General features: G+C 41.6%; 1 protein-coding gene across 1 annotated transcript; it reads left to right on the top strand.

Moving 5' to 3' along the window:
• Positions 1-1,439: 1,439 nt before the first annotated feature.
• Positions 1,440-14,424, top strand: bag5 (BCL2 associated athanogene 5). The gene is made up of 3 exons (XM_069661910.1): positions 1,440-1,578; positions 8,878-9,774; positions 11,443-14,424. The coding sequence occupies exons 1-3, from the start codon at positions 1,547-1,549 to the stop codon at positions 11,981-11,983; spliced, it is 1,470 nt and encodes a 489-aa protein (XP_069518011.1). The 5' UTR covers positions 1,440-1,546; the 3' UTR covers positions 11,984-14,424.
• The last annotated feature ends 9,433 nt before the right edge of the window (positions 14,425-23,857 follow it).

Here is a 23,857-nt window from a genome sequence, read left to right as displayed (position 1 = left end):
CAGTCGGGCGGGGTTTTCTCTGGGAAGTATTTACCGGTAGCCTAGCTCTTTTTCTGAGAGGTGGAATTTGACATTTATAAGTCCTGTGTGAGTGCAGTTTTGATGTACTTATACTTTACATGCATAGTTATGAATTGTATTTATTTGATGCTACCAAATACATTAAGTTTCATTTAAAGATTTGAACCTTTCCTTTACCATTTCTTTTACTTAACTATAAGTCGTAAAAATAAGATGTTCCAAGTTAAAGTCCTGCTTTTAAAATCTTAGGACAAAGTACAAAAATAATATTATCAAAAACTACAACTTCTGTAGTAACAGCAGTGGAAATAAGCTTCTTAATATTACAAATGCTAAATTTCAGAATTGTACATTATGTCAATGGGTTGTAATTGATGCATGGATGCATTTTTGATTTTGATGTTGCAGAATATAAACGTAAAGCTAATTTTAATAACCTTCTAGTTGTCATAATTAATTAGTGTTTCTATATTTTGTATTAATAATCTGAATCTATAAAGTAACTAGTTACTATGGATATCCTATAAAGTAAATGAAAGTGTTTCTCTGTAGAATGTAATGTGGTATAAAATTTTATAAAACACTATAACATATTAAACTAATGTCGTATAATATATAACAGTTTAAAAAAATACTGTAGTAATTCTCACTGCATTTAGTCTCCTCGCCCTTGCCACACGTCACAAACGGCTCTGCGGTTTATGAAATGGAGCGTTCCTAATGTGGGACAACCAAAACTTACACTATGTTAAAAGTAGATAAGGCGATTAACAGCAAAATAACACTTGCGTGTATTTTCTTTGTCGTTGGTATGAATTTATTTAACGTTTTCTAAATTTAAATTCACGTTTGTAGTTTGACGATTCTAGAATAAAGCCAAATTAATAGTACTATTTGCTCAAAATTAGCAGAGAGAAACTCCGCGTTAGTTTATTCGCGTGAGCCCGGAAAGTAACTACTAGAAGGTAGCTAGGTAGGCTAATGTTTAGCTTTAATCAGAGGAGGTGCTCTCTTTTTCGCAACAGTTCAGATGGCTGTACGCTGGCTATGCAGGTAAGAGTGAAACAATAAACGTGATGAAGTTGTGTAAATGTATTAAGACGGAAAAACTGGAGTTATGTTGCCAAGGTGGGGCAGAGTCAGGTGATCATCGGGAGCTAGCTTAATGCACTGTCACAGACAATGGCATTCACAGCGTAGTGTACGTGGAAAACAGGGTCCGGTGGTGCTTTCTTTGATCTATAATGGGTATTTAATAAAAAATAAAGCTTCGGTATCATATATTTTTGTAGAGTTAGTTGTTTTAAAGCGATACTCTGAGTAGGAAACCCCTCGGATGGTCTGTGGGAGGGGCGACACCAGCCCGACCGCAGTCACTCAGTCAGTCAGTCGTTAGGTGCTGAAGCTGACCGGAGCATCATCGCCCTCATCCTAATCTCTCTGTTTTTGGGAATTATCTATTTGGATGCCACTTTGCCCCACGAACAGCCCCTGCTTTGGCTGATGGAAACAGACATCCGCAAAAATGTGCGCGAATGTGTTCGGAGTTTTGAAAAGGTGAGAAACGCTTGTGAGGATGCCGTTTGTGCGCGTGTGTGCGCGCGTGCGTGTGCGAGAGGATACAGCTGACAGCTCCTGGAGATGCTTCAAGGTGTTTCAGGATGATCTGGGGGTGTGGTGGTTTGCTGTGGTAATCTGCATATTCTCAAAAGGGAGATACACGCGCAACCAGCTACTCAAAGCGGGATTTTCTGTGGTGACATAATGCGCCAAGCTCGTGCAGGAGGACCGGTGCATGCAGCCTGGAGCTGGGGAAGGTGCTAGATCAGTTAGGGGGAGAGATTTAAGCAAAGGGGGTGCTGGTTGCATGTTGCCTCAGGCTCAGTTAGCCTTCAAGCTGCATGACTCATGGGAGGGAAAGATACTGCAACTAACAATTATTTTCATCATTGATTCATCTGCAGATTATTTGGACGATTCATCGATTAATCTGTAGTTTATCAAATGTCAGCAAATAGTGAAAAAGCTCACAATTTCCTTGAGCCAAAGTGTCTTCTTCAGATGGCTCTTTTTATCCGTTAAAACAGTTTAAAAAATGGTCATACAACATAAGGTAGTATTATATAGTTTTGTAATGCAGTATGGGATATAAAATATATGATGAAATGCATTGTAGATCCTAGTATATTGTACAGCAATATAACCAAAAATATAATATTGTCTGATATGATATGATAATTCTAATGTATATATTACAAAATATAATGAATCCATAAAGTAACAAGTGCTAAGTGCAGTACTTTCTGGATTCTCAAGATGTTGTATTTTGCTGTCATAAATGAAAAAATAAAAGCAGCAAAGTCATCACATTTAAGAAGCTAATGTATAAATATCTACTTGAAATTAAAAAACGTCTAAAACAATTAATAAATTATCAAAATAGTTGGCGAATTATTTTCTTTCTATCGAGTAATCAAATCATCGCAGCTCTAAATTCTACTACACTAGCAAACCTCTTCCTAGCTTTAAGAGTCGGTTCCTTTCTCTTGTCTCTTAGTCTAAATTGCTGCGCGAGGTGTTTGCCAAGCTGGAGTGGATTTTGCCGAGATTATCCTAATAAATACTCAGATTTGCGAGCTGTGGCTCATGCTGTTCATCCACTACTCTGGAAATGCCCGGCCCCTCGCCCTCTTACATAAAAGTACTTTAGGGAGATGCTAATACATAATCCTGCTATTCTAATAAGTGTCATTGACGCTGCGAATAACAAAACATATTGTGGGCTATTCAGATGCAACAATCACATCATGCTTTCAGGCACCTTGACTAATAATGACAGCCTGTCTCATGATGCAACCTCTCCCCAGAGCCATGTTCTGCTGCAAAAACTCAAATCCGCTCCTTATCTTAATCCTGTGTTTTAGCCCGTAGATAGAGAAAAGTTGACTTTGATGTAGCCTGGGTGTCTGTGCATTGATGGGGAGACTTTCCTCTTAAGCAGTTTCCCCTACTCTCTGTTCTTTTGTTGATCTCTTTTTATAGAGTTTGTTTTAGGGCTGGAAGTGGGTCCTTATACGTAGACCAAAGGTTTGCATCGTGATCATGGATGGATTACAGGGCCTATCAGGAACAAAGCCAGCATCTGTTTCAAATGGCTGTTATTAACAGTAAAGACACAGAGCTCAGTTAGAAGTAGGATCACGTCTTTGTTTTGGTCTGTCATTGCTCCTGACCCTTTTAAAACATGTGATAGGTATAACTTGCCACCAAGCTGGAGCTATCGGGCACTATAATTTCCTTCGGGATTAATAAAGTTCTTATCTTATTTTGTTTATCAATTCCAATAAAATACATTAGACATAGTACATTAATTTAAACCAGAACAGCTTCACTTTAAGAAAAAAGAACCTGTATCTAAAGCTTCTTTTGGTTTCACATGTTATTCAGTATAGAGCACTGCAGTTGTCAGTGTTGTAAGGACTGTCAGTATAGATCTGCTGTGGCAGGAAGCTTTGAACAGGAGTCACACAGCCTCCCTTCAATCTCAAGTCTCGAGTGAGTACTGAAGTTCAGGTGCGATGTTTGAACCAGCAGCTCCAGAGAGTTCTAGTTCACCTGCAAAAATGTTGCTAAGAAAGACGGGAATCCAACTACAGAAGAGATGCAACAAATGACTACACAGAGACACAAAAAGATTGCAAAACGTCTACTGAGACACACAGAAGGATGACAGAGAGACACAAAGTGACGCAAAACGACTACAAAGAGGCACAAAACTGCTAAATTACTACTTAAACTTAGACAGAATTATGGGGCAACACAAATACAAAGAGGCAAGGCACAACAGAGATACAAAAGACAACTACAGAGATGCTACAGAGGTACAAATCATCTACAATGAGATGTATACACAAAAAGAGTGCTAAACAGATGCAACATTATTACAGAGTGATGCTAAAGGATTATAAAGAGACACAACTGAAAGAGATGCAAAAAAACAACAACGCCAAATTGGCCAAACACAACTAGAAAGAGACGTAAAATAACTGGATGCTGATAAACTTAAAAGAGAAACAATTACAACATGCAAAATGACTCCAAAAGAACCATGAGATGCAAAACGACTGCTGAGAGGGAAGACTACAAAGAGACACAAAAGAGCTTCAAAGAGGCACAAAAAACAACTTCAGAGAGTTAGGATAGAACTATGAGAAGCAAAAAGAGATTCAAAACACCTCCAAAGATACACAACTATGAGATGCAAAAAGACTACTAAGAGGGAAGAGTGCAAAGAGACACAACACAGCTTCAAAGAGGCACAAAAAAACACTTCAGGGTCAAAAATCAACTTCAAAGAGTTAGAACTACAACGAGAAGCAAAGCGACTTCAGATGCAAAACAACTCCTTAGAGAGAAAACTACAAAGAGGCACAACAGAGCTTCAAAGAGGCACAAAAACAACTTCAGGGACAAAAAATAACTTCAAAGAGTAACAACTATGACTAGAAACAAAACGACTACAAAGAGATGCAAAACGACTGCTAAGAGAGACGACTAAGAGACACAACAGAGCTTCAAAGAGACACAAGAAACAACTTCAAAGAGTTAGGCTAAAACTACAACAAGAAGCAAAATGACTACACTACAAAGTGAGTTAGCGACTACCAAGAGATGACACACAACTATAAAAAAAAACACAAGACTACTACACCGAGGGCACAACAAACTACAGAGATACAAAAAATAACTACAGAGAGGCATCACATTCAAACACTACAAAAGCAAAATAACAGGCAGCAACTACACAAAGGTCTCTCCCAACAAACCCAGGCCAGATCGGACAGTTACTTTCTACCTCAGTTATTTGTTTCGTCTGTTAAAGGTCATAAACTCGTAAAAATGCTCTTCACAACTTCCCAGATTGTGACGTCTTCAGATGCTTTGTAACGTCTGCCCAGCAGTCCATTGACTCACATTGGAGAAGCTTGAATCAACAAAGATTTGGCATTTTTACTTCAAAGATAATTAAATCATTGTAGCTCTGAGGAGAACGCTGTTATTTATCTGACTAAAAAGTCACATTTTGCTGGAGGCGTTTTTCTAAGTAGTGTTGTTGAATTGGGAATACATTTCACAGCCCGAGGCACCTGTGACACACTTTATCTGACCGAATCTTCCTGCGTGAGAGTGGAGATGCACTGAAGTGATATTTTGGGTGTTGGTCGGCTGCGTTTCTCTCCTCCGTTCTCGGTGTTTAGAGCTGGACGTGCAGGCAGGATCCTTTTAATGTGGATTAGAGAGCTATCGGCAACATGTCAGCCACCGAGCCGGATAGAAGCGCACGGCAATACTCAGCCTGGTTGCCATGTGGGTGTTCTTCTTGTCGAGACCGAATGTAGGTTAACCTCATTCATTTCCTTGCATGATCGTAACGACACGACTTCATGAATTCATTATGTGGGCATTTCTTCTTCCCTTGTCTGGTCTTTAGCTGGGTTGTCATTTGACTGAAAAACAGACTCAAGAAAAGGGGTCAAGGTCAAGAAAAGACTCCTGTTGTACATTTTACACAAGTATAAAGCACAAGTCGGTCATTTTGAGAGCATGTAGGGACATATTTACAGAATCTAACAGGCTACGTCCTGTTGATAGCACAATGAGTCATTTAGTAATAGTGCTGCTCATTACATCAGTGGTAAGTGGCTTTAAACCAATTGAATCAACCCAGTACATGTGTTTTCATTGGTATGACATTAAAGAGCAAGTCTGTTGCGCCTGTAATCGCACTTTACACTATGAACAGATATTTTTAATTTGTGTTGAAACTTCCTGGTAACATAAGATTTTCTTTGATCTCTGTTTCAACGGTTTCTGGTTGAATAAAGTTATTAATTCTGTGTTCTGTGAAACACTTTTAAATCACAGGAGGACAGCAGAAACAAGATTTTCAGCTTTAAAGTTTTTAGATTTTGCAACTCTCTTAAGTTGATTTTACAGCTAATGGGGGGCTGATATATCAGTTCTTTTTAGCTTTTTGCAGGTCAGTATTGGCACATTTGTAGGCTGATAAATAACATGAATTTGCTGTACAGAGATGCAAGAAATTTTGGGGGGATTTAAAGTGCTAATCTCGAAGATTTCAGTTTCGTTCTCTTTGGCGGCACCTTTGGCGGCTGTAGCCTGACTCTTGATTTTCCTCGCAGACAGAAGACTGTTTGTCTTCATTTGAGCGTTTAATTTGCTTCTTTTTCTTTGGATTTTCACTTATTTTTTAAGTTGTATCTGTAGTCATCCATCTTTTCTTTGTTTGTTCAGCCATAGTAGATTACTGTTTACTCGCAACACTTGCAGAGAGCGGAAAAGCAGCCGCTTAGCTCCGCCTACCCTCTCTGGCAGACCAACCACTGCTGGGTGATGGGAAACGCGTCACTAACTGGGCGCCGCTTGTGATTTTGTCGTTGCCACAGACAGCCAGTCTGTAATACTGCAAAGGCAAAGGTGTCTATATAAGTCCCCCATTAAGCAACAAGTTTATTATTAAACTTTCAAGCATCATGTTTCTCCGGTCACATTATTGGGTAAACTTAGTTTATAAATATCACAATGTTCTCTTTTGATTGACTGTTAGAGACATAATAATTTAACTACATCGTTATTATTGAGCTTTCAGTTTGCAGTACTGTTGATCAGACTGAAATATATGAGAGGTGGTCTGAATATTTTGTCCTCCGCATTTACATACACGAGAGAAGCAGAAAAGACTTTCAGTATAATCCACTCCAGTTCAAACTGAATAATTAAAGTGAGGTAGAATTATTTCCTTTCCAGCAGTGTGAACAAAAACGGAAACATTTTAAACTTTATAAAAGTAGGGCTGGGTGATATGGACTAAAAATAAAATAGCTTTTTATGCTGCAAATGTTTTGGGTTGCTGCGGTCTTGTGCATCTCCCACTCGGAGAAGCTTCTGCTTCTGTTTGTGATGCTGGAATAAATTATTCCTGCTGCTGCTGCTGCTGCTTTTATTTCCCACAGACTTGAGGCAAACTTGACCATGGACAGCTTTTTGCTTGAGGTTGGACGCCGTAACATGGAACCACTTTGTGACAACTGAGGAGCCTCTTTTGGGAACGAGCTCTGTGCTGTTATTAAGCAATATCACACGAGAGGGAGTGCTGTTGTACTGAATATCAGCACGGCTGTGAGTCAGCGGCCTCCTGCTGAGGATAAACATGCGTCACAGCTTCCATGTTGACATTTTACATACGCCTAAGAGAAAGGGAAGAGGTGGCTGCACCCTCACGTAATTACCTTAATTAAAGTTTAACAGCTGCACCTAATAAACTGGTTTGTGAGTGAAGTAGTAGTATGTCTTTGTCACATTCTTTAGAAACAAATTGAATGGATCTTTGTCAAATATTTTTATGTAAAAAGTAGGGATGCACGTTATCGGTATCGGCAGATATTGGCTTAAAAATGAACGGCCAACACGCCGATGTCCGCCGATATAATTAACCGATAAAATAATGGGCTGCCGCATACTTGATTAAATGCCCGACCTCAGCGCAATGTCCCCAGCGCGAAGAAGGCCTGACGTCACGTGTGTCTACCTGCAGCATGAGAGAGTTAGAAGCCAAAATGTCCGTGGTGTGGAAGTCTTTCAAAGTGTCCGAAATAGACAGCAAAGCTGCTGTTTGCAATGACTGCTCAGCTTCGGTGATGCAAGGAGGAGCCAAGGCAAAGTCTTTCAACACTACAAACTTGATGAACCATCTCAAGACCCGTCACCCCGACCGCTGTAACAAATGTGATAAGAGTATCACCATTATACTGTACGCTAATTCCAATACAGAAGAGAGTTGATGATCTCTGCAATTAGGTGTGCGGGGAAAAAATATCGGTAATCGGCTAAATAAGTTCGGCGTATCGGATATTGGCAAAAAATCCAATATCGTGCATCCCTAGTAAAAAGATAAATATTGGATGATATATTGCTGTCAGATATTTGTCTCCGCTTCAAACAATCCCAAATCATCCTGACTCTGTTTCAGTTTGACAAAAAATCTCTACCTAATTAGGAGCAAGCGTCCTTTTTACAAACTGCGTCCATACAAGTCGTTAATTGGAGTTTCAGTTTTCCCCATCACATGACGGCTCCAGTTAGATAAGGCTGGTTACATTTGTGGAAACCAGCAGCAAGCAGGGAAGTGACAGCACAGTCGTAGAGCGTCAGCATTGCTCACACATAAGATGGATTATTTTCATGTCTAATGACTCCTCAGCCCCCCGGCTGCATTTCTGACACGTTAAGCACGACAGAATGGCCTGCAAATAGGAGATACAACTCTTTAAGCTCTGCTGAATTTTTGTCTGTGATTTTTTTCTTCTTTAGTGTCTGTGGGCGATCGTCTTCCAACATAACAACCATTGTGTTTACATTCAAAGGTCATAACTTAGAACAAGCATATTGTGTGTATGGGTGTGTAAGAAATCTTCTGTTTCCCTGTAATGCAAACACAGAAAGGCTCATTAATAACATATTAAGTAGAATGTGAGAAGAGGGTTAATAGCATTTACATCAAAGCACGTTGCTGTAAATACCTCTGGGGTCGGTGGAGATTTGAATGTGTGGCTGAGGTTGCAGAGTTTGTCTTATTGCCAGCTGCTTTGGCAGAGATCCAGACATTAGTTGGAGGTCCTATTCAACCAGTGTGTATCTGAAAAGAAACTTTTCAAGTAATCCACCCATTCTGGCCGGTAGACAACAATGCTAGCTCTGCTGAGGCTGTGTTCCCGCCTGCTCTGAATTGTAGCTCATTGTTCTGACTTTCCTTTCATGCCGCCTTCTTTCTTCCAGCCTGTTTGGGAAGCCCTTTGATGGAGGGAAGAGGATGGACCATGGTGTCCCACAGCAGCACCAACAGCATCCTATGGAGCAGCAGCAGCAGCCGTATCACCCGCAGCATCCCGCCATGATGCGGCTGTACGAGGTGCAGAAGGAGGTGGCGTCTCTGGGGCCTCAGGTGTGCACCTTCAGCGGCATGCAGAACGACCGCGACTACAAGCGGCTGGAGCGAGAGCTGACGCGGCTGCTGCTGGAGGTGGACCAGGTGGACACGGAGGGCAAACCGGAGCTGCAGGGGGCACGGAAGAGGGCGGCGCAGGAAGTGGAAGGCCTCCTGCGCTACCTGGAGGAGAACGCCTCTCATCCATCACGTGTGGCCATCGAGGAGCTGAGCAATGACGCGCGACGGCTGGTGGACGAGCGGGTGGTGGCGCCTCAACGTTCAGGCGGGGTGGCTGAGATAAGCGATGAGCTGGTGGACGCCCTGCAGGAGATCGTGCTGAGGCTCACCCAGGTCAAGACCGAAGGGAGGGTGCCGCTTCGCAAGGCACGCTACCGGGCGCTGACGCGCCTCTGCGCCGTACAGGACGTCCTCGAAAGCCGCACGCAGCAGCAGACCCTCTCCCTGCCGCTGTCGGGGGAAACACACGAGGCCGTGAACCGCATCAACCAGGTGATGGTGAAGGTGAGCGTGGCCCGCAGTCAGCTGGTGGCTCTGCTGATGGGGCTGAGTGGGAGGGACAGCTGCGCCCACCTGTCCCGCATCCTGACCGAGATGCAGGTGGAGCTGGACGCTCTGGATGTGTCCGGGAACGCGGCGATCAGAAATTACAGGAAACAGGTGGTGGAGGAGATAAACGGGCTGCTGAAACATCTGGACCTGGAGGGGGAGGGAGACGACACACGCAGGTACGCAAAGGATGTAGACATGCACAGTAGGGCCTTGACTAAGAATGATGTCATTTTCATTAATAGCTGGTTATCTTTTTTATTTTGGTCTGTAAAAAGTTGGTTATAGAAAAAAGTCCAAGGTGACATCTTCCTGCCTTGTCTTGGCAACATTTCAAAACAAGAGATATTCAAGATACTATCAGAGGAGACAAATAAACATTCAAGAAGTCAATGAATTGTTTCTTCAAAATGACTAAAACCATCATCATAATAGTTGTTGTTTAATTTCCTGTCAACTTACTAATTGTTTGAGGTCTGGAGCAGATATTTGGATTAGAAGATGTACAACGTGCCCACCAGGAAGTGCGCTTTCTGCTTTGAAACAGCAGCCTGGGTGGTAAACTGGAGGAGGGGGGAGGGGGACTGTGGATTGTTGTTGAATTTTAATTTTGAATTTTGAATCATACTTCACTGTCAGGAGTGAATTAGACTCCAATCACCCGCGAAGCACTAATAATAACGCCTACCGAGTACTTCATTATGTACGAGCAGACACAAGTATTCATTCAAGTACCACTCCATTCACATGTGTTTATTTGTGCTGCCTTGTTTTTGGGCTTCAATCACAGGAAAAAACACATTATTTGATAAAGTAGCAGTAAAGAGCAACACATTTAAATGAAATATGTTAAAATAATAATAAAAATAAAAAACATATTAGATGATGATTAGATTCATTGTGACATGACGGGACTTTTATTTTGGTGGTCCACGCTTACCTTCCTCTACAAATTTCTTTTCCAATCCGTGTACTCTTGGCTGAGGGATAATTCAATATTATTGCTTATCACATATGAACAACATACTGTATTTATATGATCTTGTCGTTAGCTGTCATAAAAAATGCTAAAAAAACGTAATTGATGGGGTTGCATCATGGGTAATGTAGGCTTCAAGTTTTAAAGTGGAGGACGTATAAGTGGATTTAAAGGTATAATAAGTAGGATTTTCCTTGAAAAATCAAATATAGACTTTTACAAATATAATATAAATCATCACTTCTGGGCCTCTATACGTGTGTGTGTTGGTGAGTGTGTGTGTGCAGACCCTTGTGAGACCCTTCCCTCTGCATCTATTCTGTTGTTTTGCTTTGCACGGGCCGTTTTCAGGAGGGGCGCTGTTGTGGTTCCCTGAGCCAATCACAGCTTATAGGTGAGTGTGGGAGTGGTTCAGATTAGCAACTGGGCCTCATTCAGACCGGCGACCATGCCTTCTTTTTGTTGGACAGGTAGGTGCTTCAAACCGAGTAGGAAAAGCAAACCGGCAATTAGCATGCTAGCGCAAAGGTACCCGGCGGTTAGCATGTGAGCGCAGCAGTAACCGTGATGCTGTTGGTGTTAGCTCGGTGGGGTGGGCGTGTTCTCGCACGAGAGAGTGAGAGTGAGCTTCTGATGACGAAGAGCCCAGGGGGAGGGGCCCAGTTTGAATGTGTTGTTGACAAAATGCAAGGAAAAATCCTACTTGTTATACCTTTTAAAAAGACCATAATTTTGTTCATGGTTTGATACTTTTTACCATTATTCATTTTTAAAATAAAATATCAATAATGTCATTTGATGTCAATGAAGCTTTGATATTTCTGGAGTTGCAGTTTTCAAATCAGTGATTCAGTGTCTGTTCCTTCAGGTACGACTTGGCGCACAATAACTCCATCCGTGAGATCGAGGCGGTGCGAGCTCACGTGTCCCACCTGCGAGAGGGCGTCCTGCGGCACTGCATGATGGGGGACATGAGCTTCAGACCCAAAGCCGAGCTGCAGAGCCTCCTCACTCACCTGGACTCGGTGGACACGGCCAAGAACCCGTGCATCAGAGAGGCCCGCCGCCGCGCCGTTGTGGAGGTCCAGGCCATCATCACCTTCCTGGACCTCCGCGAGGCCCTGCTCTGCCGCCAGCCGGGCCCCATCGAGCACCCATCGCACCGGGCCGTGTGGCTGGTCCTCGGGAGCCTGTCAGACCTCCAGGCTCAGGTTTTGGGCTTCGATGGAAAGCGTGCCGACAAGAGCTACATGATGCTGGAGGAGCTGCTGACCAAACAGCTGCTGGCGCTGGACGCCGTGGACCCGCAGGGCGACGAGACGACCAAGGTGGCACGGAAGCAGGCGGTGAAGTTTGCCCAGAACATTCTCAACTATCTGGACATGAAGACGGACGAGTGGGAGTATTGATCCACGAGAACAAACACAGTGTGGTAGCCTTGTTGGATTTGACGTCGCTGCAGGAGTGAAAGGATCTGATAATGTGTGTAAATACAAAATAAAACAACTACGTTATCATTCCATGGGCTGTAAATATAGACTCAAATCCCCAGAATGCACTGCAGCAGCGCTTTTCTTTCGTCTCTTTGTGGTAGTTGTGGCCGCACCTGCAAGAGAAGTCATCAACACAGAACTCCTTTTGTGAAACACACTTTTTTTGGGTGCTCTTTTGAGGATTTTCTTTTAAACCTCCCGTGTGTGTGTTTGTGTGTGTGTGTGTGTGTGTGAGTCGTCGTCTGTTGTCGTCATATTTGGTGTGCGTGGTTGTTGAAGCCTGCTGCTGCCAAAGCACTAAATAATGCCTGTTATAGTGGTCGTTTCCTCCAGACTGCACTTGATGTTGACAAATTCCCAGAGTGTGATAGATTGCTTCACAGTAGCCTGATTTCACTAGTTGGTTACAGAGACACAGATGCATGTGTTAATACAGTGACCTGAATAGGGAGAGTCCATGAGACCACGAGACTACGGCTCAGTCCAGAATCCTGTTGGTTCTGTGCCCATTTTGGACGTAAAAACATGAAATCACAGGAGTATTTTTGCTCTATTTTACTACAGTTTGCTTCAAAATCCAGTTTAGTCTGTTGAATAAACAAGTGTTAAATTGGAAGTTGATTCAATCTGCAGTTAAATGTGCCTTTGCACCATTGAGAAAGATTTTTGGGCATGCCAGAAGCAGCACCAAAGGTGACACATCAGAGGCAGCGCTGAGGCTGTTTCATAAACATCCCACTGTTGTTGACTGTAGGCAATCTGTGTTTAAACAGAGATGTAATTAGAGGGAGAACAGCGGGTGTTTGCGTTACTGGTGTAAGGTCACCCTCCACTCCTGTGCGACCCTGTTTATCCCCTCAGCATTTGGTCCGTGTCTCTGTTAGTGCTCCAGTTCACAGCTCTGTGGCAAACCACATAAAACCGGGCGAACCGCAGCTGTCGCGGGCAGCCGGTCAAATGACAGAAGAAAAAAAAAAAGCATGAGCAGAGTTACAGAAGTTAGCAGGAAGCTAAAAATCTGCGCTCAGATGTTATCGGGAGAGGCAGCCTTCCAGACATAAACAGGATGTTTTAGAGTGAGCAGGATGTTTGAAAGATAAAAGTACCTTTCCCCCTTTGCTGCCTGTGTAGCCGTTAGTCTGTAATAATGCTTCAAATGTTCGTTGTGACTTTGTGTGATCGCGTAAGGCTATAAATGGATCAGGTTGGAATTCAGAGACAGAGGAGAGAAGCCGAATTTTTTTTTGCTGTTGCTGCTGCTGCTTTTTGTTTCTACCCACTGCTTTCTATTGAGTGCGACTGTGAGAGGTCCCTGGAGAGAGAGAGGAAGAGGAAGGGAGGCGGCGATATCCTCTGGATTGACACATCAAGGCTGAAGATAACAGGGCCAACAGTTGCGTCCTGTGCGGTGGAGAGTATTGACGGTGATCAAGGCCGACGGAGCCTTCTAGAAACTTCTCGAAGCTGCTGCAGCTCGAGACGGTGGGAGGGAGGGGAAGGACTGGGAGAGAAGTCCAAATCTCTGTGCCTTTATTTTCACCCTTCCCTTTGAACCGGGTTGTGTCCTGCAGCGACTGAATAAGGAGCAGCGAGCAGCTCATTTTGATATGTATCAACGCTGAAGCACCGAATGTGTTTATGGAGAGCACCTTGGCCGTTATCGCCAAAAGAAATTTGCACTACTGGTCAGAAATGTTCAAATCAGCATTTGTTCCCCCGTTGAAGACTAAAGGTGGTGTTGTTCTGGTCAATAATTTGCGGTATCACAGAAGGACAACTCTCCGTGCTGCAGGCAATAAAGATGAGTCACATTGTGCTTTCACGCTGCAAACAGCCTCACTGATGGGCCTCTTTTGCTCCGAAAAAGCTATTTGGCAACAGTAGCCCGAATTTCAGAGGACAAACGGAATAATTAGCAGATTAAGTTACATCACAGCTTCCTGCTGACCTCTGAAAATAAACAAGTTGTTCCTGAAGAGATGGACATTTTTTTATGTTAATTTTTTAAAATAATTTCAAAGCTGATTCTTGACCTCGGAGACGGCAGCTGACAGAACAATAACATCATTTCGTAGCAGTTGTGGAGTTTCAATCATATCTCACGGACATTATCAGCAGGTTGTGCAGGTGTCGTTCAAATTTAAAAAATGTAGAACATCTACAATCAGTAATTTTATGTTAAAATGGATCAAATTAATTAGACTTGAGTGATAAACCCACATAGAAATAGCTCCTGTCCAGAGAATTTCAGCATCTTTCAGCTCATCGTTTTTCATGTGTTTTGGTTTACTCTAACCGCTCTCACAAGTGTCATTTCAGCAAATAAAGCTCTGATAAATCCTCTGTACGCCACCTACTCAGCAAAATAGACAGATATTTCCCTTGGTGGAGACCAAAACAAGGCTAAAAAAAAGAGTGAATATTGGACTTGCATTCATCAGGTGACAACAAATTCAAAAACAACTTCAGATGAGGGCAACTTTTGGCTAACACATTAACCCTCTTAACCTAATGTAAATGTTGCATTTACAACTTGTTGCAGTGCCCCCAAGTGGACACAAAAAGTAAAGAAAGGCAATTTCGAAAATCTTAAAATGTAACTTTAAAGAACAATATGGACGAGAAGACCTTTTTTAGTTGCAGCATTAGCATTTAAAATTCACCTGTTACAAATTGTGGTTGTACAAACTTTAAATTTTTAAGCCCACATCATTGCAAAGTCTTAAAGTGCTCAGAAATTTGACCAAACATTTGCGTGACAACTTCTGATGAAGATCGTCTGATATGATCGAAAGTACCATAGCAGCTGCTTTATTCTACTTAATTTGCTATTGTGGTTGACAGCTAACAATCTCGAAAATTTCAGCATTTCTGGGCCCAACCAAAATCTGTCATCTGCTCCTTATTGTCCTCTTTGCAGTGTGAATGCAAACTAAAGGGTCAAATGTCTCGATGTGTTACCGGCAGCAAGTTTTGCAGATGTAAAGCATCAAAGCTGCAGCGACTCTTTGGGTCTTTGTTGCTCGTCCCGGCTGCTCCGACAGTTGTCCTGCGTGTCACTGCTTTTTCCCAAACACAAAAACACAATCCAGTGAACTCCCACAGACCCTTTTGGCGTGCATAAAGCTGCTGCTGGAGGCATTTTCTGGCTGGTATCCTGCAGCTCGGCCTCCTGGGTACGGAGCTGACTCATGCGGGAGAAGATTAGATTAAACAGTGTTCATTAAACATCGTCAGCCTGCCTGGCTGCTGCTGCAACAGATGCTTTCTCACAGCGAACCTTATGCTCTCTCAGACCAAACCAACCCGGACACACCTTAAGTTCACATGCTCTTTTTTGTATGCAGTAAGATATAAATAATGTACATTTAGTCCTCGCAGTGCACTGCATTTCTGTACATTGCTTCCTTTTTAAACATTCGTTTGAATAATTTATCAAAGGTTTTACACTCTATAAAGAACTTAGGTCTTTTTCTGTATCATTGTTTGAAGTGTCTCGAAGCCTCTGGATCTTTTGTATTCAGTATTATTGGCGCCTCCATGAGTGGGCGTTCTGGCAACCATACATATTTATACTCTGTGGTTCAAACCGAAAAAGGAGCATGAAAGTGAGGTAAAGCACCATTTTCTAAATGTTTTTCTGAAGCGAAAGTTTGAATCTTTGCCAGCGAGATTGAGAAAGTAACCTTATAAAAATGTCCAATATATCTCCACTGCTCCTCCTTTTTTGTGCCGTGTAAAGATACCCACCCAGGTCCCCAACACGTAAACAAACCAGTTTCCCTTCTGAATTAATAGTAGCTTGAATTGATAGCAGTATTTTGATGCAGTTTATCGTGATTACACTAGAAAGGACAATTGATTTTATAGGTTAGAGGAAAAAAAAGAATGCAAACTTATTTCTACATGACTAGTATGTCCCTGCATGAGTGTGAAAGTTTGTCAGACGGTTGTAAGGTCTAAAAAAAAAAGGTCACAAAGCAACATTTTAAATGATAAAGCAGCAAATGTTATTGTTTCTAACTTTTGTCGTTGTCAAGGAAACACCAAACCCACAAATATTCCTCTTAATAAACACTTCAAATCTTTAACTTTGGGGGGGAAAAAAGCCTCTGTAATGTCCTTAAAGAGGGGGTGACATATATATTGTGTTACAGTGTTGGTTGTCCAGACTAAACGTGGGTGAAGTTTCAAATCTGTATTGGCCAGCTCTCAGGAGCCTCCTGAGGCTGCACTTTGTGATGTCAGCAGGCTTCGGAGAGCTGGCCAATCAGAAGAAAGCGGGCTTGTAGGGGCGGGGTTTCTTAAAGGGACAGAGCTGACTGAGTCGCTTCAGGCAGAGGCTGAACGAGGGCCTGCTCAGAGCACCAGTGTGAAAAAAAAAGATTTTTTTTAACTGTAAATTTTGCTAAGCTACTCCACAGAGTGAAATATAAAGCTTGACAATTAGCATAATAGCTCAAATTAGCTTGAAATACCCCACCACCCTTAAATAGCTCGTACCTGTAAATATAAGCTACCTTTACCCAAACAGGAGGACAGAGTGTATTTGTAAGGGACTATTTCCTGCTGCAGATAAATACATAAATGCATGTAAACATTTCACCCCCTTCAACAGTAAATATGTTTACGTCCACAAAATATTCAGATTTCTTATTCCTAAAAAAAGGCCATATTCCTAAACTAATAATATCGCTACATGTAGCCCCTGATGCTCAGATTAATGTGATGTACACATTTCAGCTAAAATGTCGACTTTTCAAAAACATGTCCAAGTCCTTCATAATGTTCAAATTATTATTTTTTTCTCATTCCAACATTTAAATGTTGCAGAAATCCTTAAATGTTGTCATTTGGAATAAGTAAGTGGACAATTAGTGTGCTGAGGAATAACACACAACAGGCTTTAGAACACACTTTACATGTTATTAGGATCAATTCATTGTTGTTTTTACGGGATTTGTTTACAGAAAAAAAGTGGAATATTACCCGACTTATCCTTTAAATACTGAGATACTTCAAAAACTGTGAATTTAAAACAAGCTCTAGTCTTCTCTTGAAATGTTTTGTACCTTCTGTTAAACACCACTTTTAAAGAAGAGAGGACAGTATTCTGTTTTCTGAGAAAAGATGCCATTTATTCCATAAAAGTGGCATGAAAAGGTTTCAAATACGAATGAAAATGAAACTGAATTAGCATCAAAACTCTAATACTAAACTAAAATATCTTGGCACAGCAGTGTCTCCTGCCTGTATTCACAGTCTTCTCCACCAAGGCGCTCTTGTAGCCCCAAACACACAGAGGATCCGCTAAAAGCAGCTCAGGGTCGCCTGGAGTATCTGAACTTGGTGGCACTGGAGTCCATTAGTCGAGAGTTTAAAAGATTCAGATCCAGCGGGAATTGAAAGGCCGCTCTCTGACGTCCATCAGCCCTTTAAAGGACGATGCATTTACACCGAACAACGGACGGAGTGAGTGTCCTGCAGAGTCAGAGGTTTTTATTTCCTGCCCTGGAATGAATGTAGTCATTGAAGAATGTTTTTCTTTGTGTTTTATTGTACCAACGTTGATTTTAATAAGGAGAGATAATACTTTTTATGATTTTAGATGGCAAAGAAAAAGAGTTTTGGCAATAATAACTGACATTTAAATTTCCCAGGGGACAATATGATTTAGTAGCAAAGAGGGAGTTGGAGGGTTGTTCTAATCTCTAATATTTGGCTTACGGAATCAGTATTTAAAGAGCAATTTTTTTTTTACCGAAGCCAAAATTGATGCCGGGTGTGCAAACATGCAGCTTTTTACACTTCAGAGTTTTTCCTTTACTTACAGTTTAAAAATCTGCGACTTCTTGCAGCAGCTGAAGTCGACACTTTCTGTTGACTGACCTGATCACCTGACAAATTCTCATATTCACAAATTCAGTTCTGATAAGGCTGAAATCTCTCAGTTCAGTAATTGATTTCCAGGGGATGTTATCAATGACTGAAGATCACTGACTGTATATAAAGATGGACAACAAGTCTCCTTTGGTTGTACAAAAATGAAGCAGAAACACCCCCCAGAGCGGGCGCTGCCATCTTAGTAGAGATCGGCTGGTGGAGCCGCAGCCCCTTCGGCGAACCAAAACACACATTTAACTTTCAGACAAATGTCAAAGAGCCCTCATGTCGGCTCTGCCTGCAGCAGAACAGCTTCTTGTGTTGGTCTGGAGCAGATATTCACGGTTACGGAAAGTTCAATGACTGTAGTGTTAGTGTTAGTTACGCCACCTCTCACCGTTCCTCCTCTACTCTGCTACTCGTGAACAGATCGGCTGCTGGAGCCCGATTGGTCAGCAGAGCTGTCAATCTTGATGTTACACCCCCTTTTTAGTGCATCAAATAACTAATTAAAAGTAAACTTCTCAGAAAAATGAACACTTGGACCTAAATCAGCATAAGAACTAACAATGACAGAAACCGTGTTTGAGAAACATTTATTTGACGTGTATTTTGATTTTATAGTTTGACTCATGTCCCATCTGTTAACATGGAGGAGGCAAGCTTTGGGACCTATACTGCAGCCAGTCAGCAGGGGGCGCCCGAAATGTTGTGGCTTCACTTTTGACGTCCATCTTTTTATACAGTCTATGGTGTAGGCCAAAATGTCACTGGACATACTCCTACTAGTTTGAGTTTTTGTGCTAAGCTAAGTTAGCTGGCTACTTGTGATACCTTCATATATTTTACAGACATGGGAGTGGTAGCAATCTTCTCTTCTATCAATCAGCAAGAAAAGACACAACTTCCAAAAAGTCATATTACTCAATCATCAGTCCACATCATAACTACTGTGTGTGCTGCAACGCCCAGTCCAGCAACTGGTTGTAGATGAAGGGATGAATGAAGAAGGAGTGCTAGAAAGAAAAAAAGAGGAGAGGCAAGAGTGAAAGATCTTCCTTATCCAGCTTCAGCAAAAAGTTATTTTATTTAAGCGCACTTTTTTATGTTCTGTAGTCACTGTTTGTTCTCACTGCTTTGCCTTTCTTTCTGCAAATGACAGGAATGTGTCCTGTGACAAAAAAAAGAAGAGACTGCGTTTCTATTATTTTCCAAATATGTTTTCTTAAGTCGCCTTTAACTGCATTGATTGTGACAGACTTTCGCTGTTTCTCCTCTGAGACGCGCTTGTACAAAAAGCACACTGAGGCTGGAAAAAATAAGCTGTGTGAATGCTCCATGGATGGTTGTGTTTTGAATTTGTATTCCCACTGCAAAATAAAGACAGCGTGTCTCGATCGATGTAATGTTGACGCATTCCTTTTTATTCCTGAGTCTTGGCAGCTCTCCGGGGAACACGTGAGAACCTGACAAGTTCCTTTAAAGGTGATCACATCTCTGGAAACTTTTAAAATGCTTTCTCTGGGTTATTTTAAGAAAAACATACAGCGGCGCCGAGGGACGCTGGATAAAAGACATTTCATGGACCGCAAACTCGCTCTCTGCTGTAAGATGGGCATTAAAATTTCAGCTGACGCTCTCAGAGCAGGTGTCTCAAGCACAAGGGGCACTTTGACAGGACACATGGCTGCGGCAGGAATCAAACGTGTGATGTTACAGTAACAGGAGAGTGTTGCTCAGATCTGAGATTCTATCTGTGATTTTTGAGATTGAATTAGTTCAGCAGTCAAGCATCTACCCGGAAGGAGCTCCACAATTGAATAAAGTCACATGCTGATGAAGACTAAGTGACATTATAAATATATTTATTATTTTGCTTTGCAAAGGTCAAACATACTGCAGATAGAGAAGCGATACAGCCATACGAATAACCACAGAGAAAGTCACTGACAGGATTAGCATGCTAAAATGTTACATGCATGCTAACATTCAAAAGCTAAAGCTTACATTAACTTCTATTTTGACCGCCTGAATTGTAAGAGACTTCTTTACACCTGAACACATCAGAAACAATCTAATGATAAAAGATATAATGTTAGCGAGCTAGCATTTGAACATTTTAGTTTATTTAACAGCTAATTAGCCAGATGTTTTTCTCAGGGGTTAGTAGAGACCAAAAAACGAGCTAAAAGATGAGTGAACAGAGACTTACTGTCACAGGTTTAGCGTTTAAACAAATGGTTGAGGACCCAGATGCAGACTGAAATAAGTATTTATTGAAACAAAAAGGCAAAAGGAAAAACAAAAGGCTTACTGGTATGAGGAATCCAAGGGGGGCAGGCAAACAAAATCTGATGGTAAATAAAGTCCAACAAAACAGGTGATAAGTAATCCAAAATAAATCAGAAGGTGAGAGTCCAGGGAACACTGAGATCAAGATCAAGAATAACAGGATGCACGGACATGGACAGACGACAAACTAGCACAGGGACAAGGGAAGACAAAGACTAAATACACTGGGGAGGTGAAACTAATCGGGCACAGGTGAGACAATCAAGGGAGCAGGTGAAAACAATAAGGGCGGGGCACATAATCAAACAGGCGGGAAAACACACAAAGGCGGGAAGTAAACAAGACAAAACATACATAGGGCAAGAACTACAAAATAAAACAGGAAACACTAAAAACCAAACTTAGGACTGTGACAGCAGAACTCAAGCAGAAAATCTCTCTACATAACTAAACAAGACTAAATCAAGACAAGAACACAATATATTAAATACAAAATTAAACAATAAGAACTCATAACACTTACTTTTAAGGTGGTGTGGATGATTTGCTTACAAATTAATGCTAATGTAGGTTACTAACAGGTTACTGTTTGCTAGCAACTTAGCCGTGGCTAAAAGTTGATTATATGGATGTAAAATAAGTTATGTGGCGTGTTGACCTTCCCCCTAAAAATCTATGAGCCCCAGTTAAGTTTAGCGGGTAAATCAAGAGTCCCATATATAGAGGCTACAGTCTTTGATGCGGTGGCCCCAGGTTAGACTCCCACCCTCGTCCCCACTCTCCCTTCCCCTGTTTCTGACACTATCCACTGTCCTCGCTCTCTAAATAAAGCATCAAAAGCCCCCAAAAAATACATTTTTAAAAAAGCTATGAAAGTCTATCATGTTTGAATTCTTACACCACTGACTGTAGTCATGCTAAAATGCTAGCATAATGTTAGCTGTAGTCAAGCTGAATGTTGTTGCAAATTTTCCCATAACAGATTTCCAACGTATAGTATCATTGTCATAGCACACCATGTTGCATGAATTTCTTTGTATATTTTTTAAAAAGCCCCACTAAAAACGGTTACATGGGGGAAATGCTAATGCTTTAGGATGCTAACATTGAATGCGGTACATGCTAGCATACTGTAACATGTATCTAGAGAAATCTAAACACCATACAAGTAAAAGCAACAGGTTCTAATGGAAATGGCTGTGATAAACATCACAGGACAGGGTGGAAACGGTAAAAGAATTTCACTCTTGTTGCTCGTGTTGCACCCTTAAACCTTTTGACTGACAAATGCTTCCTCATGATGAATCAAGACCTTATTTTTTTCAGGTTATTTTCCCACAGGAAAGTCCGATCATTCTAGCATTTTTGCAAGTCTTCCAACTTGCTCAGTGAGGTTGATAAAGGTCCAGCTTTCTTGCACAAACACAGCCTCCCTGCTGCTGATGGAACGCAGCTCAAAGGGTTTCAGGGGTTTTCCCAGTGATGATAACACTAGCGAGAAAACTGGACCAGGACAAGACCACGGTCACGTTGGTCGGTTTCTGACCGCCGAGCCGCCTCCGCAGAGAGACTCTCCATGTGTGGGATCGGCTGACCTTTCACATTGTGAGCGGCCGACACTGAGTCTCTCTCAGCTCGAGCTCACGTCCGCCCTCCATCAGCAGCGGCGCTAAACACTCTGAGCAGAGCTACCCCGAGGTCAAGTGCATTTACATTTTATGGATTTGAGCTGTTGTTTTTCATTCACAGCGGCTGAGATTCAAGAAAGAGGAAAAGAAGCTGAACAAATTCTTAAACTGCCAAGTTTTTCTCTTTGCAGAGAATTTCTGCCAAATGCCACATTGGTTTCTTTGTCTTTGATGCGTTGCCAGACTTCTTGCTGGAGGGGTACATAGTAAGTGGGCTTTAATCTGCTTAATAACACTTAAAGACAGGCTTAAACTGAAACTGAAACTAATGGAGAAGACTCATTAAACACCCATAAATGTAAACAGCTACATGAAAACATCCTCTGTGGAGGCAAAAAAGTAACCAACAATGAAAATATATGGGTTTCTTTTTTGTTTGTATTTTACAGGAGTTAATAGTTACTCATTATTTAGATTAACCGATACATACTGTTTGCATTGACGGGACATTTGACAACATTTAGATCCTTTACTTCAGTAAAAGCCAACTTAGGACATCCTCCACTAGATGTTAAAGTCCTGCATCAAAAATGTTAGCGTTTAAGCCTGTATGCAAGTTTTCAAGACAGTTAGTCGATAAGAAATAAAAATATGTTGTACTGAGTATTAATGATGACAGCATACAACCATTTTTTTATTCAAATGCAGCTACTGATGTCCCCTTGAGGTTATTCTGAGAGCACCTTCTCGGGAGGAAACCTGTAATTTTCCTGCATCAAAGTTTCAACCAACAAGATCTTTTATCTTTGTCTTTTTTTGTTACCAAAGCCGTTGTTCCTAACCTGGAGGGGAAATATAATCAGGAAAATCTACTTTAAATATAAGAAGTAAAAGTACTTAATGCAGACAAATGTCAGCGGTAACTGTTGTACGGTTATATACAAGATTAAAGAGGATTCTACTGTTGTAGTTGGATGAGGTGGAGCTTATTTTGTATACGACTACAACTAAAGACAATTTTTATTATGCAATTATATACTGAGTATTTTGTCCCTTAATCAATTGACTGTTTAGCTTGTAAATATTCTGCCAAAATTAATAATGTTGAGTCTAAAGTGACACCTTCACAATGCTAGTTTGGTCCAATCAACAGTTTCCAATGGATCCCTGTCAGCTGCCAAATAACTGAACTTGAGTAAAAATTAAAACTGATTGTTGTGGAGGGGAAGAAGAAAGTTGCATTACATTAAAATACTCAAATAAAGTACCTCTAATTTGTACAGTCCTTGACATTCAGATGACGTGGCAAACATCAAAGGATCTTAAAGGAGCAGCCATGTAGAGAAACTAAGGAAACTAAAGCCAGCTTTAAAGTGTTGTCCTGCAGCTGATCGTGACCTCTGACCTTTCTTTAGCAAAGACCAAAGGAGGAAAGAAATGTCTCATGAAGCATCAGCATCAAAACATGGGACGTCCTTGTTTCACATACAGCCACCAGAGGGCGCCACGTGCTCGGGCTCAGCAGGCAACCTGTCAGCCAAAAGAGGGTGAGGGGGATGGGGTGCTCAGACAGATCTGCTCTGGGCGAGGCTCCAGTCACACACACACACACACACACACACACACACACAGTGGTGATGACTGCAGACAGTGGCGTGTTAGAGCTCATTGCTTATTGCATAAGCTGTAACATTGAGGTGATAAACGCTCCGGACATTTCTCTGAATCACCACAACAGAGTCGATACCATCAAGGCTGTGATGGCTTCAAAAGGGGGCATGAATGACACTGCAAAGTGGGGAGGGTTTATTTTCTGAAGCTGATTGTTTTGTCTTGCCAAAAATTATATATTTTACATACATATAATAATATATATAATATATTTCCTTTGATCATTTACAGGAACAATAAGCAAATTGTCAACATATTTGTTGATTATTTGCTATTCGATTTACAGATCAATTAATAAACGTATCCATCAGCCGAA

Source organism: Semicossyphus pulcher, unplaced genomic scaffold (assembly GCF_022749685.1).
Source record: "Semicossyphus pulcher isolate SPU_LCO1_2020_fin unplaced genomic scaffold, fSemPul1.0.p SCAF_14, whole genome shotgun sequence".
Taxonomy (NCBI): Eukaryota; Metazoa; Chordata; class Actinopteri; order Labriformes; family Labridae; genus Semicossyphus; species Semicossyphus pulcher.
Note: the sequence above shows the minus strand (reverse complement) of the source record. Positions and strands in the feature narration are given on the sequence as shown.

What these genes read in the sequence shown, in the direction of transcription:
- bag5 (XM_069661910.1), top strand. Translation starts at nt 1,547, where the DNA reads ATGTGCGCGAATGTGTTCGGAGTTTTGAAAAG. An exon ending in GTGTTCGGAGTTTTGAAAAG is followed by an intron (nt 1,579 to 8,877) that starts GTGAGAAACGCT and finishes TCTTTCTTCCAG; the next exon opens with CCTGTTTGGGAAGCCCTTTG. An exon ending in GAGGGAGACGACACACGCAG is followed by an intron (nt 9,775 to 11,442) that starts GTACGCAAAGGA and finishes CTGTTCCTTCAG; the next exon opens with GTACGACTTGGCGCACAATA.